Here is an 18356-nt window from a genome sequence, read left to right as displayed (position 1 = left end):
GAAGAAAATTTGCTTTTTTGCACAAGACAACAACATCACAAAATGTTCCCTTGCCAGAGCTGGGAACAATATATTTTGGAGAGAAAGAGAGTGTCCTTATCCATATATTTTAAATATCACTATTCAATTTTAATGGCTTACTTTATGTAAGGTGAGATGAAAATAATCAATACCATGTAAAATAATGCAATACTGAGTATTGGCTGATTGTGCCTTGATCAGAACAATAAGGATGAGTCAAGGCTGAAAGGCTATCAGAATGCAATTCAGCATTTCTGGACTCTTTTCTGACCATGCAGACTGACTTGGGACATCCAAAATGTAAATGAAAGATCAAAATCTGCTTTTAAAACATAAAATCAAAATCAGTTGTTTGCTTTTTATGACTTCCAGGCATTTAATTCACTTATGGGAAGCGTACCACATAGACAGTAACCAGCTATCCTCTGCAATGAAAACACCTCAGTGAAACTGACACTGTGATTCTGGCACACACCAGCGATTCTCCAATATTCTTAGGGTGTGTGTTGCTGTTTTTTGCTTTTTACTTTTTTTTTTTTTTTTCCCTGTTGCCTATTAATGTTTTTCAACAAATATCTTAAAATTTGCAGCACTAAAGCATGTAGAACATGATGCACGATCTGATTCAAGAAGAACTGTTACAAGATTTACTAGAAGTATAACCTGTGGGTAGGTTAATTGGTATTGCAGCAACTATTTACATTTGCTAAATCTTTATCACTCTCACAGATAATTAGGCCTGTCATAAAAGAAAAATTCTCTCTCATTTGGATATTGTAAAAATTCAGAAAGCTGCATTGTTATGAAAATGGGATAAGGCTAAGTGAAGTTTAGCTTAAAACAATCCAGTGGACATCAAGAATCATTTCAATTTAGTGAACGCACAGGAAACGTTCCCTTGCTGTTTTTGTCATTCTACATCAGCAGTTAAATGCAAACATACAAAATATAGGCTGCATTCCAAGAGACTACACAGTGCTGGACGTGAATAGTAAAATCTTGAAACTTAGCAGAGCCATTCCAATAAAAATGGTCATCTCCCTACTCATGAGCTTCGATGAAATATGGATGAACACTGCACTGGCAGTATGAAAAGAGTTGCATCTTTGATTTTAATTTTTCTTTTAAGTTTTCTCGAGGCCGAATACAGAAATGAGAGACCCTCTAGAAGATGTGAATTGTATATTCCTAATGTAAATTATTCTCCTCAGAAAACCTCATAATAATGTTGACACTGCATAACTCATTATGCTGACTTGACAATGGTTGTAGTGCTGTCATATAAAATCTGACTCCAACACACATTAGCACTTTAAAATTTTAGTTATTTTAATCTGTATTCAATAATAACTCATTAACAGATCTCTTTAGTTCATATTAGCCCATTTTCCATCCTAAGACAGTTTAGCCAGTCCATAGGAGTTTACCTTTGGACCGAGAGGGATTTGTAGAGTTCACACTAGAAGACAGCTTTTGAAAAAGATTTAAGTGATCAGAAAGATAGAATTTACTTCTAAGTGCAATCATTAATTAAAAAAATTATCCCAATTTGAAATGCAGTTCTGAATTTAACTTTTCTAGGAATTTTTATTTTTATCATATTCAGTACAGTTTTAAATTCAAGGGCAAAATTAACAAGGTAAATAACCTGGTACCAATCACTAGTTTTAAAGCGGTCATATACAGACTTAAATTTACTTACATATTTTGCTGATTCAGGCCAATTTACAAAGTTCATTTAATCATTCTTAGCAGAGGCTGGATTTATAAAACATTCAAAGGATGAGAATATAACTTGTAAGGAAATGGACCCTGAGGCACATAAATTATGTTACAAAAATCTCTCCTAAAAATACTTACGTCACTGCTAATACAATATAAATAACTGTAAATACTTCTTTTTTTTAAACTCCAATTCAACCTTATGACAATGCCTGTAACTTTTATCATGATAAAAGTGATTTGTGAAGCTTGCAAAGTTAAGAAGCATTTTCTAAATGGCTTGATACATAAAATCAGACATGTACAGCTATTAGCTGTAAAAACAATTGGGCATTTTCATTTGCAAAATCAGCAATCTGAATCAACTAAAACATTATTCTGCTTAAGCTAGTCCATTTTTTAATGCTTCTATTACACATACTTAGGTTTTTAAGTTTTGTTATTAATGATGATGCAGTGCAATTGATACAGAATTTGTACCACAATTTTGCTGCTTGTGTTAATCCAGAATGACCATATACTTCAATGGACTTTAACATCTATTGCTACCACCCTTAATTTACCTGCTGCACCTTTATTTTTGTTTGTATTTTAACCAGCTAAATGAAACTTTATGAAGTTACTGTCAACTAAGACATAATATTGATTCATGCACTGTATCTATAGGAATCTGTTGGTAATTTAATGTCATATATAGTCTCTTTTGGTATGAGATGAACATCAGTGTGTTTTCTGTCTTCCTGTTCTTAATCAAATATTGCTTGTTTATTCCAAAGGCACAGGAGATTTTAATGTTACAGAGGTTGTCTTTTTACTTCCCCAAACAGCAGTACGGATTCATTTTTTCCTGAATATTCATTATAGCCTAGGGCTAAAAGGAGCTTTTAATCCTAACTACTCATTGCCAATGGGTAGATATACTAGAGGAAAAACAACTAGTCCCCCTTTTTTTTTTCTAAATGATCACATGATAACTTTAACTACAACTATACCTATAAGTACTCAAAAAATTAAAGCAGCAAGTTGCCTTCTGATTACATTTGGCATTGGTAATGAGATGAATCCCACATCCTATTGTCCCTAAGGCAGATACATCCTGCATATTTAACAAGGAACATGAAAATGCTATGCAGACAGTATGTAACCCCTCCATGTATTTCATGGAAATAAATGAAACCATGAAGAGATTACAACAGAAATGTCTGGCTGTACTAATTCTAGATTGCAGAGGATTCATCTTGCCTTTGAATTAATTTAACTTCCATGAAGTTGATATGGGTTTCTTATATGTGGTTGATAGTCAAGTGAAATGGCAGGTACCCCTCATCAGTGCAGTCTTCTGGTGACAGACTTTCTGTCTGTAGTAGTTCTCCAGAAAATAAATCTTGTATTCCCCATACCACTATTTCCATTGGAGGAATTTTTTGTGACATGAGAAAATATTCTATGCTCGTACACCACAGTAGATACATTTTCCAAAATAGTATGGATTGCTACAGGACATGGAAAGAGGCTTTTATGTTCAGGAACAATGACAGAAAATGACTTTGAGTAAGAATTTGCAAGATTGAGCTTTTAAATTTGAATCATGTATAATCCTCACTATACTATTTATTCAGCAATAGTCTGAAAAGGATGGGTTAAATCTGTTATCAACTCGAGTTCTGTTTGAGAGCCCACTAGGTCTAACATGCACTCTCTCAAAAAGAAGAAAGAAGAAAAAGTCTCCACCATCTGCAGCTACCATGTAGATTTTCTTAGAGGCCATGCTGTATTTTCCTTGTCAACGTTACAGTGGCACTACCTCCCACAATCTGCAGTGTGAGCAGGTGTTGGTGAGATACATTTGCAGCAGCTTTAATGAGGGAGTAATGACAATTCCTATATATTCCTCACCCATTCAATTCACTCCATAAACTAATGGTGTAGATCTGAAGAAAAAGCTTTTACAGAGATCACATACATCCCATATATCAAGTCCATAGGACTTCATAAGCTGATATGCTTTTTTTTTTTTTTTTTTTTTTAATGCCTATCACATATTTCTTATCCAGATCAAAAATGGAGCTAGAAAAAAAAATAGGAAATAGTAAATAAACCAACAAATAAATAAATCTCAGCACTCTTCATATGTGAAGAATTACTGTTTTGTCATTCCTTCAAATATGAAGGAAAAATTAAAGTGTGGGAATTTCAGCTTAAAGCATTTCAAGTTAGCATCTTTAACTAATCCGCCTTTTCCCATATTATTCTCACTCTTTTACACATGGAGCAAAGATTGCTTTTCTCCATTCTTCTATGAAATGTCCAACATCACCTTCATAGAACTGCCTGAAATACAGAACTGCAATCAATCAGCAAAGGAGACAATATTTCTGAATATCCTAGTTAATTTTACTTCTGTTATCCTAGAGAGGGACACTTTAGTTTGCGCATTCATACAATTTCAAGCGATTAAAGCTAAAATTTTGTTTAAAGACTGTCAATTTAATGGGAAGGATTTCCCAAGATAGAAGACAAATAACTCTCATCTAAAGAAAAAAAAGTTTCATCATTTTTCAAGAAATTTGACAGCTTTTGGTCAACATCTATTGACCACAGCTGTCAAAAAGAAAAAATCGAGGCAGTTTAAGTCAAGGCAGGAATAACAGTTTTCACAGTTGTATGTGAAGATACATAAACAATGAATGCTCCGAAAATAATGCCTCTTATTTTATTAAATTGGCCCATGACATCAGGGCAAATGTTGGTGGTATGGCAACAGAGGTCAAACCTCCCCGCCAATATTACACTATATTTTGTTTCCATTTTATTCTATCTGTTGTAGTTTCCAAGGAAATAAATAAAAGGCAACACTTCCGGTTAACTTACCTATGTGTATGAATATATATATATACACAAACACCTCTTTGGAGGAAGAATTTCTAAAAAAAAAATCAATGATGAATATAAGAAGAATTAATCAAGGTCCATGCTGTCACCATTTTGCTAAACTTTCAGAGTGATAATATGTACCATGACTACTGTTTACTGCTTTAATTCATGAATATACCTATCTTTTTTAAAATGCTTTTTTCCTTTAAGAAATACTCTAAGAGAAGTCTGCAAGGTAAATGTATGCATTTATATATTTTTTTCACTTACTGTGTGTTCTTTTTATGATATGAATAAAGCCAACAAATCTATTATATCTTTAAACTGAAGAGATATCATGTGGCTTCTATGAATAAGCTTGCAATGCTAATGAAATAAGTATATATTTGCTTAGAAAATATGGTGAACTAAAATGTAGAAATATAGCTTAGGAAATTTTTCTTAGGTTTCCCAGCTTATGTTCTCTCTTTTTGTTACAAAAATTTCATTTATGCAAAAACATCACCATTTGGAGACCACATACAGACTCCGTTTGTGTTTCTATTTATTTCTATTTTTCTGTAGCTTAAATTTAAATTCAATCATATTATTTATTATACGTTTTATCTATCTTTGTATACAACATATTTATTAAAGCCTCTTAATTTGTATCAGCTTTTGACCATGTACAATTCTAAGCAACAGCCTCGTGACTTCATTCAAAAATTATTTATTTTCTCTTTTATATTATGTGAACTGAAAAAGTCCTCCCTCTTAGCTTTGTTCTTACATGCCAGGACTTCATTACTTTAAAGTGGAGCTGCAAGCACGGCATTGTGATTTCAGCAGCTTCTCTTCAGATCAGTCACTACAAGTTCCACTTGAGGAAGCCTAATGGAGATTCTCCTTTTTTTCCAGTCATACCAGTGTGCCACTGAACAAAATCAAGTCACTCAAGATTAGGTCCAGGCTTTGGTCATGGCTGAGCAGAGAAGTCAAAACTCTGAAACCAAGTCTACACTAGCAAAGATAGCAGCAGCAGGTATTGAGAAAAGCCAGTGTGAGACACTTCTGTATTTCTCATAGTTAGGCTACTTCAAAAATTTGAAAAGAAATTTGATGCATGTAAATAGAAAACAGCTAGCCAAATCAATCTTAAAAGGCTAGTAAAATGTTTTCATAGAATCTGAATTTCAAAATAAGCTTCAATTTCAGCAGATTTCCATCCTGTTCTTTCTTCCCCTCATTTGGCATCACAGTCACTATTTGTTAGTTTCTCCAGCTCTTAAATTAGAAGGTTTAAAAGATGTTAAAAGCATAGTAACAAACAGCCTTTGATCACCTCTCTCTATCCCAAATGAAGAAAAGAGGCACAATAAATCCTTCTTTTAGTACATTGCTAGATATAGACAAATGAACAATGCTTAACAGTATGTTGAGGAAAAACACTCCAAACCCACCCACAGAAAACTGTACAGATAAATGTTTAACGTATCTCATCTAATAGCATCCAGTATTAACATAGGTCAGTATCCAAATTCAAAAATACATTTATCAAAGGGCTGTGTGGGAGATCCACTTTGGATTCCTTATTAACAGGATGGTACTCCTACACTTCTTTCATAATGTAGCACTTAAGGACTGTGAATATAACCAACGTGAAGACAAGGTCAAAAATGAGCTGCAAATTTTTGATTGACCGATACACAACAGTACAGAACATAGATTTGTACTGGGGGTAGAGAAATGATAAGAGGGATGTCAAGATCAAGAACAAGTGAGACTGGAAAGGTTTGTGGCTGTCTCTATTTAGTCAGCTTTGCAATTATTCCCTTTTTCAGATCACGTAAAAGCTTTTTGCTTTCTTCCCACCACAAAGAGAAAGACAACTAAATTTATTTTCAAAACTGAGTCTTATCTTTAAGTGGATAGATGAACAACATTTTTCTTCATTCTATATTTCTTACTTTTTTTTTTTTTTTTTTTTTGTACATTAAAAACGTAACCTAAAGAACCAGAAGAAACAACGTTGTTAAAAAAATATCTACTTTTAAAACAAACTACAAGGCTTAAAAAATGTTACAGGTATATCTAATTGAGATAGGTCAGCTAAAACTGTAGGAATCACTATTTACAGCTATTGATTTTAATGCAACATAACAGGACTTGGACATAACTATTATTTTTCTTTGTTGTCAGAATAGAGGTTAATAATTGTTGGCCTGAAAGGGTGAAACACAGGCTGCCAATTCAAATCCGATTTTGTTCCGATACCAACTGTGTCTAAACCTTCAATGAAATATGTGAAACAGCATACTTACCTTTAATGAGCATCTTAGAGATACTAACCAGGAAGATTTATTTATCAACAGTGGGGGTGTATTTAAAGTGTTGATTAATATGTACAAATGCTTTTATATCCTTGACAAAATATTTTATCTTGGTAGTTTCTATCAATCAAAACATTATTTCTCATATCATTATAAAAAGCAGTATACAGAATGATTTCACAACATTTCACTTCCATAGTTCACACAGGGTTTACTTCCTAGAATGCATAAAGGTTTGATAAGGTTTATACCACATGCAAAAAAATTTCAAAGGAAAGCATATAGCTTGAATGTACAAGTGCTGCAGCTACAAGTAGGTTTTTCTTGCGGTCATCCTGGTAAGCTTTTTGTCCCTGTTCTATAACAAAGAGGCAAAAAGAACCAGAAACTTGAAAAAACAACAAACAACAAACAAACAAACAAACCCAACCCCCCCTATATTCTGAGGATTTCCCACTAAGTTTTAAAATAATATTCATTGGGCCCTAATTCAGATTTGATCTGCTGTTAATAGCAAGCCTTCTAGTGCACTAACTTTACTAGAAGGTGAGGCAAATTTTTTCTAGTATGAATCTAATCCTGAAAATCTTCCTTGTAGGCAGGGAAGAGACTTTGTTAATTACTTTTATCAAACGGTAGCATAAAACTTAAAGCACAGAAGGAAAAGCTATTAACATGCACAGCGTAGTCAACTTTTATCATGCACCAAGATGAACAATCTGAAACTGCTTTATTTTATTTGCAGATAGGTATTTGTTGCTGATCTTTTTCTTTTCCAGAAATCCTGTTTACTGGACATGCAGGTTAGAAACAAATGCAGTATGTTATGCAGCAACCATGCATCCATAGCAGCCGACAGGATCAGTAAAAACACAAACATCTAATGATTGTAGACTACAGACCCAAATTTTCTATATTTCCCTCTTCTGAAACTTTCTCAGTGCATTAAAACAACTGCACAAATAAGTATAGGTTGCCATTTGTTTTTTAAGAAAATCATGCTTTTCCTTCTTTCTGGAAAGCACCAACAATATATTCTGTCATAGTTAGGCCACTGAAGTGCCATTAAAACAGCCCAAATCTTTTTGATTTCTTTTTAAAATGGGAGTAGCTCACTTATATTTTGGAGGAACTGACCTTCTTTGTGACATTTGTTATCCATAATGTGAACTTCATCTGAAACGCTTCCATCACAGTGAGACTGAAAATAAGGTTATCCCCAACTTACTATCATATCTTCATGAATTTCAAGAAAATAGAATAATTTTTGCATTTTCTAAGAAAACTGATTGTATAGAGAATGCTTTCCATATGCAAATAAAAATCACTGCACATAAAAATACGTAAATTTTTTCAACACCCACACCATGTCTTTAAAACATTGCAGTAAGGTGGTAGTGCTGTTAACAATTCTTCCATGTCTATAATCTCGTTTTTATTTTCTATTTTGAGTTTTGAGAAATTCAATTAAAATTTTTTCAAAGTAATAGCTGTGGATTAAACGTTGTCGAACAGCAATGTAAAATTACAGAACGGTTTTCTGATGATGAAGTTATTAAACTATGCATCTCAATTCATTTCTTCTCAAGTGTATGAAAAACAGAAGTCTTAAGACAAAATAGCAATTAACAGTCATAATTCATTATTAAGCATTGTCTCCTTTTATGTGCTGCAAAAAGCAGAACACATGAGCACTAAAAGGACATATGGAACTAAAGACGTGGAAGAAATCCATTTAAGCCGCGACATTTCCTCGCTCCTGGATCCCATGAGACCAATAGGAAGGGAACGGAAGGCAGGTCCCAAGGGAGGTGGCTGAGCTCACCAACCAGCAGTGACCAGGAAGCTCTTTCTCTTGAGAATCAGCCCACAAAACACACCTTCTGGCTTGAGAAAAAAACGTGCATAGATTGAGATTTGCATGAGTTGAAAGAGGCAGCCAGCAGCAGCCTTTCTCCTCGCATGTCCCCCATCCCCTCAGCGACATGATGCCAAACTGCATCAACTGTCGCTGATGCACTTTGTCCCTGCAGTGCACCAGGGCCTCCTTGGGCCTGGCAGCACTTTGCTGCAGAAGATCACTTGGGCTGGGTGGCCCTTCGCTCTCTGACCAAAGTGCATGACTGGTGAACAGCTCAGGGAGAAGCAGCACATGCCATCACCTCTGCCTGCAGTGACATATGAGCAGCACCATCAGCACCTCAGCTACAAAATCCTTATGTCTGAGTCTGCACCTAGAGATCTCACCTCCTGCATCTGACCAAGCTTTCCCATGCTCATACCCATCAGTTAGGGCAGCAGACAACTTTTCTTCTCTACTCAGCCACCTAGTTTTATGAAACTTATGGAAATGCAGCATCTTTGAAACAGTTTCATCTCTGAGAGATTTGACTGAAACAGGTCACTTGGCTAAAACATGCCCCAAAGCAACAGAGTGGACTGAAAGACACAAAGGAAGTTATGCCTTATTCTCTTAAGACCCAAAAATGATGAGAACAGCCAATGCTGGAGAACAATATAAAGCCTGAAACCTCATCACAAACATCAACAGTAACCACAGTTCAGTTATATAGGATTTTGGGGGGACAATGTTACCACTGCTGTTACAGCACAGCACATCACCACCCTGCTGTACTTTGCATTAATTTATTGCAGTATCTGATACAAAAGAGGGGGAACTAATTCTGCCTGCAGGACTCAATGAATTATACTTAACCAGCATATTATTGTAGGGTGATACTAGAATGCCACATGAACACAGATATAATCAAATTCTGTTTGGGGCATCATTTATTTAAAATACTTCAAGCTCCTTGCTGGCAGAGCAACAGCGAATTATCATGCTATGCTGTGCACTTCAATTAAGAAACAGCCTCATCTTTCCTATTTCCAAGGTACAGCAGAGCAAATCTAATTGTTCCATGCAGCTAGTTTTCATCTTTCCAGAGTAACCAGGGCTTTCGTTACTCTTTTTTTTTTTTTTTTTTTTTTTTTGCTTTTTGTTTTTAACAGACTTCTCTTCTGAAAGAGGCAATGTGGTCTTTTATGAAACTTGCATCCTAATTGCAGGCAATAAACACAAACACAGCAGCAGAGGCTGTAGCAAGCAGAGTTTAAGTAAAACAAAAATAAAGGTAAGAAAAAATCTACAAAGCAAGTTCATTTTACATGTGAACAGAATAGTTAAATAACCAGGATCTGCATTTCAGTGCTCACAAGAGAAATATACGTCTCCTTCAATATAAAATAAGAAAACTAAACAGTCTCTCAAACCTATAGCTTTAATGCTGAGATAGGCAAAGATATTTTATATATTAGAGGTTAGACGGTACGACTAACTAATGAGAAATATTTATCAGCCAGGATGTTATTACCTTTTAAAATATTTGCTCATAGCATAAAAAAATCTCTGTTCTTGTACTTAGGCTAAGATATTTGATTGTCTTTTTTAAAAAGTACTGAAAGTTCCTGTTTTCTTTGGAAATGCAACTAATGTGTTCCTTTCAACTTGAGATCTCTATTTCATACTGAAGATCTCACCCCAATGAACAAGTATTTGTGCCTCCCCTTATCCACAAGTAGGTCGCTTTCTCTGAAAAAACAATGCAATACCTTTTGATAGAAATTCTGTAGAGTGAAGCCACAGAAACACAGAAATGTTGGTTTGAAATGACTTCTGGAGGTCAGCTAGACCTCGCTCTGTTCTGAGTGAGAACAATGCCAACAACAGATGAGGTTAGCCACAGATTTACCCACCTAAGCCCTGAAAATTCCAGAGATGGTGATTACAAAGCCCTGCTGGGCAGCACACAACAGTGCTGCATTGCCTCCTGGGTGATTTTTTTCCTGATGCTCAATCTGAAACATTCGGGCTGCAATTTGTTCCTTGCTGTATCACCTACAGTACACCTTGCCTACTTCATAGCTACTCATCTGACAGCTTTGTTACTGCCTTTCCAGTAGCTGCAGGCTGTTCTGCTCTTTTTCTCCATGTTGTTTTTCACTCTCCATTTGGCTACAGAGACTTACTGATATTTTCAAAGTATTTGTGTATCACTTGTCCTAGTCAGTTTTGTTGATGATTCTACATATATGCACAATGCAAATACTAAGCCTGGGGTTTCATCTGTACAGCAAAGAACAACACAAAACTTAGCAGGAATGCAAAATAAAACCCAGGATATCGACTCAACTCAACTATTTATTCATTCTTACCAGAACAGCTGGAGGGAACAGTTGACTTTTGGACCAAAACCAAGAAGTCAAGCATTGAAATTTGTAGATTTCACATTATAGTAATGGTCCTGAATGTTTAATGCCACTTCTTAAGATTAGTAAAAGAAAAAAAATTGAAAGAATCTTTAAATGAGACAAAAAGCACATCACAAATAGAACACCTCAAAAGATAGACACTGTAATGCGAGTGCTACCTTCTGAGGTATTCAATTGATTTATTATTGTTATAATTTTCTGCTACAGTTACTTCAGTAATAAATTATGGTGTCGTTTTTTTAATAATCTGCTTCACCATATTATCTTCAGGTTTACTATTAAACACATAACGTTATTTGATGCACAGAAAATCCTGGCCTTGATGTTCTTCAGGCTGATGATGGAAATTCTGTTACAATTCTTAGTGATATCAAACTTCTATACAGTCGCAGATTGTTATGAAAGAACGCAAACCTTGACTTTATTATCATTAATCAGCATTAGTAAATATAATTGACATTTTATACAGAACCAGCTTTAAGTAACTTATTGGCAGCGATACAGATGCCTCTTAATATTACCCTCTGGCTAGCGGTGCTGTTTAGGCGCCAGAGTGTCTGCACTAATGACTTGGAATTAAAATCAAATAAAACCTGAGAACTGTAATTCAGTATAAAGAACAACCATCCTTAGCACCAATTCTTTTTATATATTATTTGGATATATCTGAAATTTTTCAAATTTACAGTGGGTATAAATAGTGGAAGTGTTTGAGAGTAGATAACAAAAAACCAAATCCAATGTTCCCAGATTTCTATGTTCCCCTTAGGCACACCACAGGAATTGAAATGAGGAGAAAAAGTAGACAGTGTAATTAACCTTTCCTTTACCTTTGGGGGGGGGGGGGGGGGGAAGAAAAAGAAAAAAAAGAAAGAAGAACATTTTAGACATTTGAAATAGTAAAAATATGCATGCATGTTTTTTTGTCATAATCTTAACTAAGTAATTGTAGTTTCCTGAGGATTTTAATGTGCTTAGGCATTTCCCTTAGAAATTTTCCTATGAAGATGTGGATTATTTTATTAAAAAAAAAAATAAAATTAAGAGAATCCGCTTTACTTGAAATCTGATCTCTCTCTCAAAATCTCACACCCCAATTTCTAGATACTTCAAGTTTGTTGGTGTCCAGAATATATCTGAGCCCCTTGCCCCACACATTAGCTATATATGACCTATTTGACTTTAGCTCAAGGGAAAAAACACATGGAGCCAATTACACATGGAGCCAAAATGCTTCCTAGCGCTTTGGCATCTATATTGGGGTCTTCCAGGACCTTCACACTGGGTAGACCCACAAGGGCTACCGTTCATCCTAGCAATCATCATTATTTTATCTGGTCTATCCTCATCCTTTGCTTTGATAAACTACATTAAATTTATCTTAGCCGACTTAGTGGAAGAACCTCCATATTTGATCCTCTAAGGATCACTTTTATTCAGTTATTTGTCTAAAGAGCTAGATTCTTTTCTAAACTATCATCTTTAATAAGACATCTAAAACAGATAGTATGTATTAAGCATTCAAATGAATATATATATTGTATGGGAAAGAAATATTATTATACAAACATGTATGTATATATAATGTAATCTTCTTGCTTTGGATCTGATGTCCTCCAAGGAGAGCCACAAATCCACATGATAGCCCTGAATGCTCACATTTTGCATTTGGTTCTCTGATTTTACAATAGCTAAAAGATATGTAAAAACTCATGTAGCCAGACAGCTCCCTACTGACTACATATCCAAGCAACTTCACATGCATATATTATTCTAGCCAGTGAAAGCAAGAAATAGTGCATGCCAAAAAGGAAAAAAAAAAAAAAAAAAGAAAAGAAAAAAAAGAAAAAAGCCCTCATGCTTGAAATGAGCCTATTTCAGCACCCATGTAAATTTTCAGGGCACTCTCTGGATAAGCTGCAGCCTTCTAGTGAACAGTACTGCAATCTCATGTTGAAACAATCCAAACTACTGGGTTATGCAATGCAGAGTGAAGGGTGGGAATTGCTTCATAAATTTATAAAAATGACCACTACAGCTGTTTGTTGTTAAACAAGCTTTTGAAAAAAAAATTAATAACTTACTATTTTACTAGTGTGGTCCTGGAGGGCTTTTATAATTTGTTTCTCTCCCGTTTTTAATCATAACTTTGGAAAATAACCACTGGCTATGACAAGCATCCATATTACTTTCATTAAATATAATAATCTATAGCATGGAATTGATTGGCATCATTTTGATAACAAAAATAATAAATTAGCTCCATGCACTGTGTCTGACAGTGCTGTTATGATAAAGCTTCTGCTAAAGTGTGCATGCTGCTGCTTTGGAATGATTACAGCTCTTATTGTCTTCCTGCTAATAGTTTTACAAAGTTAATGGTTTAGTTTACCAACCATACCATTCAAGTTTTATGTTTAGCTGAGGAAGAGAGGATGAATTAAGATGTCTACTAGCAAAATCTAAATGGATTAACTGAATAGTATATGTTGATTTTAGCACATGCAATCATAATTTCCAATCTGCATTTCCCTTCTCTTTCTTTCCTCATCTCAAAATGTAGCAAGATGGGAAATTGAGTACAAAATTCAAGTCAAGCCAAACAAATGCTCAAATACACAAGCTCATTGTTATTACCCTTCGGAATGCATGCAAAGGTAAACAGACTTCAGACTTGTGAAAATTTAATGACCAAACTCTAGAAAATCTCTCCTGGTATCCTACGTGAACCAAGATTTTTCAGAGAACTTCCACGTTCACTTCTAAGCATGTTTCTGAACCAAAACAAATTTCAAACTATGGGCAAAACATGCAAACATCTGAAAACTAGAAAAAGAAAGGAATATGGGAATAGGCTTTTGAGCATGTCTGTTTTCTTTTCATGGGCAAAATAACACGTATGCTCCTAAATGGAATCAGAGGATGTATTGAAAAACTGTATATCATGTTTCTGCATGACAGAAACGTGTGATACGGATAATCCCAACGTAAATTGTACACATCCATCAAATCTATAGGTTACACAATGCAGGCTAATAAAAGAGACAAAGTTAACTGTAGATGGCACTACCAGAATGTACGCTCTGTGATTCAAGAATACAGTTGGGTTCAAAAGCAAAGCATTATAAAATGAAATGTCTGTGTATCTCATGTCCTTCAAAATCATTATTGATACAGGCAGTTTGCAGCAGGTTGTGATCTCAAAGATATCTACAGAGCTCTGCAGTGAAACTAACAAATTCCGTCCAGGCACTTTCTGGAAATTATTTGTTTTTATATTGTTCCTTATCAAATACATAATGCATTTTTGTTCTGAGCAAAACTAAGCATTTTTTATATTCTTGGCTTTTTTTTTCTTTCTTTCTTTTTTTTTTTTTTCTTTCAGTGCTAAATATTTAAACACATTCAACCTAAAAATCTCAGGCTAGCAATCTGCTGCTTGTGTCTTCCCCCTGAAGTATAACTTGCAATGAGTTGGTGTAGAACTGTGAAGAGACACAAAAGAGATTGCTGTTGCAACCTACCTGCCCACAGGCCAGGCCCATGCCTCTCTCCCCCATGCCATGAGGACATGATAGATTTAACTCCAGTGCATCTGCACCAGCAGCCTATGCAACATGCAGAAGGAAAAAAAAACACAAACAACAAAATTACTTTTGAGTAATGTACTTTTTCCTGTGGCATTTACTTCTAATGTTAAATATATTTCTTCATATGTTTGATTATTCTCCTTAAGATAAAAAGAGAGAGAGAGAAAGCTGTTGTTGTGAAAGACTGAAAAAGAAATACATTGGCCATTACAGAGAAAATTTTCAGACATTCTTGTGGCTTTCCAAAAATACAAAGGAAACTAAAGTGAAAATAATGTAAATGACATCACCATAATAAACAGTTTGTTCTGCATAATGCTAAAAATGAAATTTACTTACAGTGCCTTATTGCAGCAGTAAAGGCAAGGTTCAGGAGTCAGTGACACAGGGAATGGCTATGCTCTGAAGAGCTGGGGTTGAGGAATAAATTTCCCCTTTCTGCTTTAACGCATTTTTTCTCTAGATTTTGTGCAGATGACTGCACTGTGCCATACATTTTGTTTTTAAATATTTCTGTTTCCGATGTCAAGCAAGATCATTGGGAAAAATGCATGTGTGCTGATTTCTCTTACCAACCTCTATTACCTAAAATAAAGGGGAAAAAAAGCTGTGGTATACACTGGTACCACACAAACACACTTTGTTGAATTGCATGGGCCTGAGCTAAGGAGCTCTCTGCTTATATTCTGAATGGCTGTAGCTGGCATTTTGCTTTGCATTTGCATTTTGTTGTGGCTTATTGAACTGGGGTGCATTCTCCTGCTGCATGGCCATGGCCTGGGAGTGCCCAGCATGAGGGTAACAGGAGCAGCCAGAACGCACCTGGGGTCCTTTCCTGCCTGGCCGCCCAGCAGGCCCAGCCACCCTGCAGGCCCAATGGCAGCATGACAGGATGACTGTGTGAGCAGGTCATGGTCCCCAGGATGCTGCTGAGTCGTGGAGGCTCCCGCTGGGACAGCCTCAGCATCACCTCCTCCACAAGGCTTCAGGCGTACGATAAAACATGCTGCCCTTTCAAAACTGTGCAGTACCCAGTGCTTTCTGTAGAGTGGGGGCAAACATCCGCCTTGCAGCAGAAAGGTATACTACATATGGTGTATGTTATTGCATGCACTTGAATAATTCCTTTTTTTCCTAAGAGGGGCAGCATAAATACATACAGATGAAAATATTTGTCTTAAAACTGGAGGGCAGAGGAACAAGCGGCACAGTTCATCTCAGTCAGTTTAGAAGTGCCGGGGCTCGTGTCAAGCACAGATCCCACAAAAGATTTCATGGTCAATTGGGTAAATACAGGTATAACATGGACTACTGTTGAAGATCACCAAGGCACTTAATTAAAATGTTTAATTTCACTTCCCTAAGTCCCCAAAGTGATTTTTTTCCATCATAGGTTTAAAACACCCAGACAACAGCAAAGTGTCTTCCCAAATAGCCATATGAGGGTTTGAAACACTGAATAAAGAAGAAATGACGTCCAAATGTACATGTTCAGCTACATGGAAACAAAAAAAAATCAAATGTTCCACACTTATCAGTATATACAAATGTATCCACACAAAATAAGTATTATAAATATATAGGTCCCTCTGAAAGTAATGCCTCCTATGTATTTCTATGGAAACTACAAAAGATACAAAAAGCACAAATAACACTACTTAATAGAGCAAATTCAAGGTGACATAATGCTGTTTTCAGCATAATCACCACCATTATCTGTGCATTTTCACCAGTGATGAACAAGAGACTACATGTCGGGCTCATAAAAATCTGTAACAGCAGAGGTGACCCAATGTTTCACAGCTGCTTTGACAGCGCTGCTGCTAGGAAAATGTTGCTCATAAAGTTCATCATTCAATGGCCCAAACAGATGGAAGAAGGCAGTACCAAATCCTGACTATTTGGTGGGTGTGGCAGAACAGTCCAGTCAAGATTGGCCTCGTGCTTCATTGTCTTCAAGCTTGTACAGGGCCTGGCCTTATCATGTTGCAAAAAAACCCTCATCTTCCTCACTGGCCTGACTGTGGAAGTTTGAGCCTTTAGTTCAGTCAGTGTCGTGATGTAGCAGCCAGAGTTGATGGGTTGTCTGTGTTCCAGGAAATCCAGAAGGATCATTCCCTTCCTATCCCAAAAGACAGTGCACATCACTTTACCCACTGAGGGATGCATCTTGAACTTTTTCTTCAATGGGGAATTCACATTCCCCATTCACCCTCCAGGTTGTAGTGGTGACACCATGTCTCATCACTAGTAATGATACAACGCAGGAAACTGTCACCTTCAGACTCATATTGGTTCAACTGGTCCTGGCAAACTTACAGATGGTGTTCTTTCTTGTCCTGCGTGAGCATTGGTGCAATCCACCTAGTGCAAACTTTGTGATATTCCAACGTTGCCACCATAGTTTCCAACACATTGAAGCTGATATTCAGCTCTGTACATATTTCCCTGTTTGTAATCCGCAAGTTCATGTGGATGAGCAGTTCATTTCATGGTGTGACAGCTGTGTGTGGCTGTTCAGAATGTGGCTTGTCTTTCATGACTCTGTCACCACTGCTGAAATATACCATCCACTGCACTCACATCCACTGTTTGGTCTTCATAAACATTCAGCAAATGTTAAAGCATGTCAATGGGTCTTCTACATGGAAGAATTCAGGACATAACTTTGGGTCATACAGATCAGATGCCATTTTGACAGATTGCCCCTCTGCTGCCATCTGCTACACATCAACAAAATGCAACAGAATATTGGCGAGAAGGTTTAGCATCTACTTCCATACCATCAACATCATACTCTGCCATTTTAGGCCAACACAATAACATAGGAAGCATTACTTTTGGAGCACTCCTTGTCTAAGACGTACAAAACATATAGATTTCTGCTAATACTATCAATAAATTAAAAAAAAAGCAAACAAACAAACAAAAAAACCACTTTTTTCTTTACCTAGTGTGTTAGATCTTCGTTCTTTTTTTCCACTTTAAATTTTTATTTATTTCCACTAGATAGTTTAATCTATAAGGAAAAATCTGTTTCATCAAAAACAAGAACAGTGTGGTACATTCAGATATTGGCACCTTTCTGAATGAAAGTATTACTGCGTTAATCAAATATTTCTTACACTATTCCCTATGGACACAGGTACATGTTTTTAAGTAGGGTTTTTTCCTTCAAACTGAATCAAGATTTCTGGTGCACAGTCTGTTTCTGCAAGATTGGATTTATATTATAGGAAGAATGCAGGCTGCTATTATATACGTTGGCTTTCTCTGCTATCATTTTTGAAAGTCTGTATTAAAACTAGAATAGCATTAAATGAGCCTTTTATACTTTAAATATTCAAGAGTTTTATATTCAGAATTTCTTTTGGTGCTGTCAAACTAGTGTGCCTGTAGGCAAGGTAAGATCAAGTTAGGCTCTCAAAGGTAGAATTAAATTTTATCATGGCATCCGTCATAATATACAGTTTGCTTAAAATGCAAATAAAAAGTGTATAGATTCAAAGACTAAAGGCTTTCCAGGTACAGCTTAAAAATCCAAGGGACCATTTTTAAGGAATAGATT

At 35.8% G+C, this 18356-nt stretch overlaps 1 protein-coding gene across 3 annotated transcripts in view; it reads right to left on the bottom strand.

Annotated features, from left to right (window-relative positions):
* Nucleotides 1-18356, bottom strand: part of DPYD (dihydropyrimidine dehydrogenase) — a 331601-nt gene that overhangs the window by 89159 nt on the left and 224086 nt on the right. For all 3 annotated transcript variants that reach the window (XM_090146313.1, XM_031614751.2, XM_090146314.1), the window contains exon 16: nt 14723-14806. In XM_090146313.1, coding sequence (XP_090002439.1) covers nt 14723-14806 — 84 coding nt within the window. The remainder of the gene's footprint in view (nt 1-14722; nt 14807-18356) is intronic.

Source organism: Phasianus colchicus, chromosome 9 (assembly GCF_987193195.1).
Source record: "Phasianus colchicus chromosome 9, bPhaCol1.hap1.1, whole genome shotgun sequence".
Lineage (NCBI taxonomy): Eukaryota > Metazoa > Chordata > Aves > Galliformes > Phasianidae > Phasianus > Phasianus colchicus.
The sequence above is the reverse complement of the archived record's forward strand: the minus strand, read 5'-3'. Positions and strand labels throughout refer to the sequence as shown.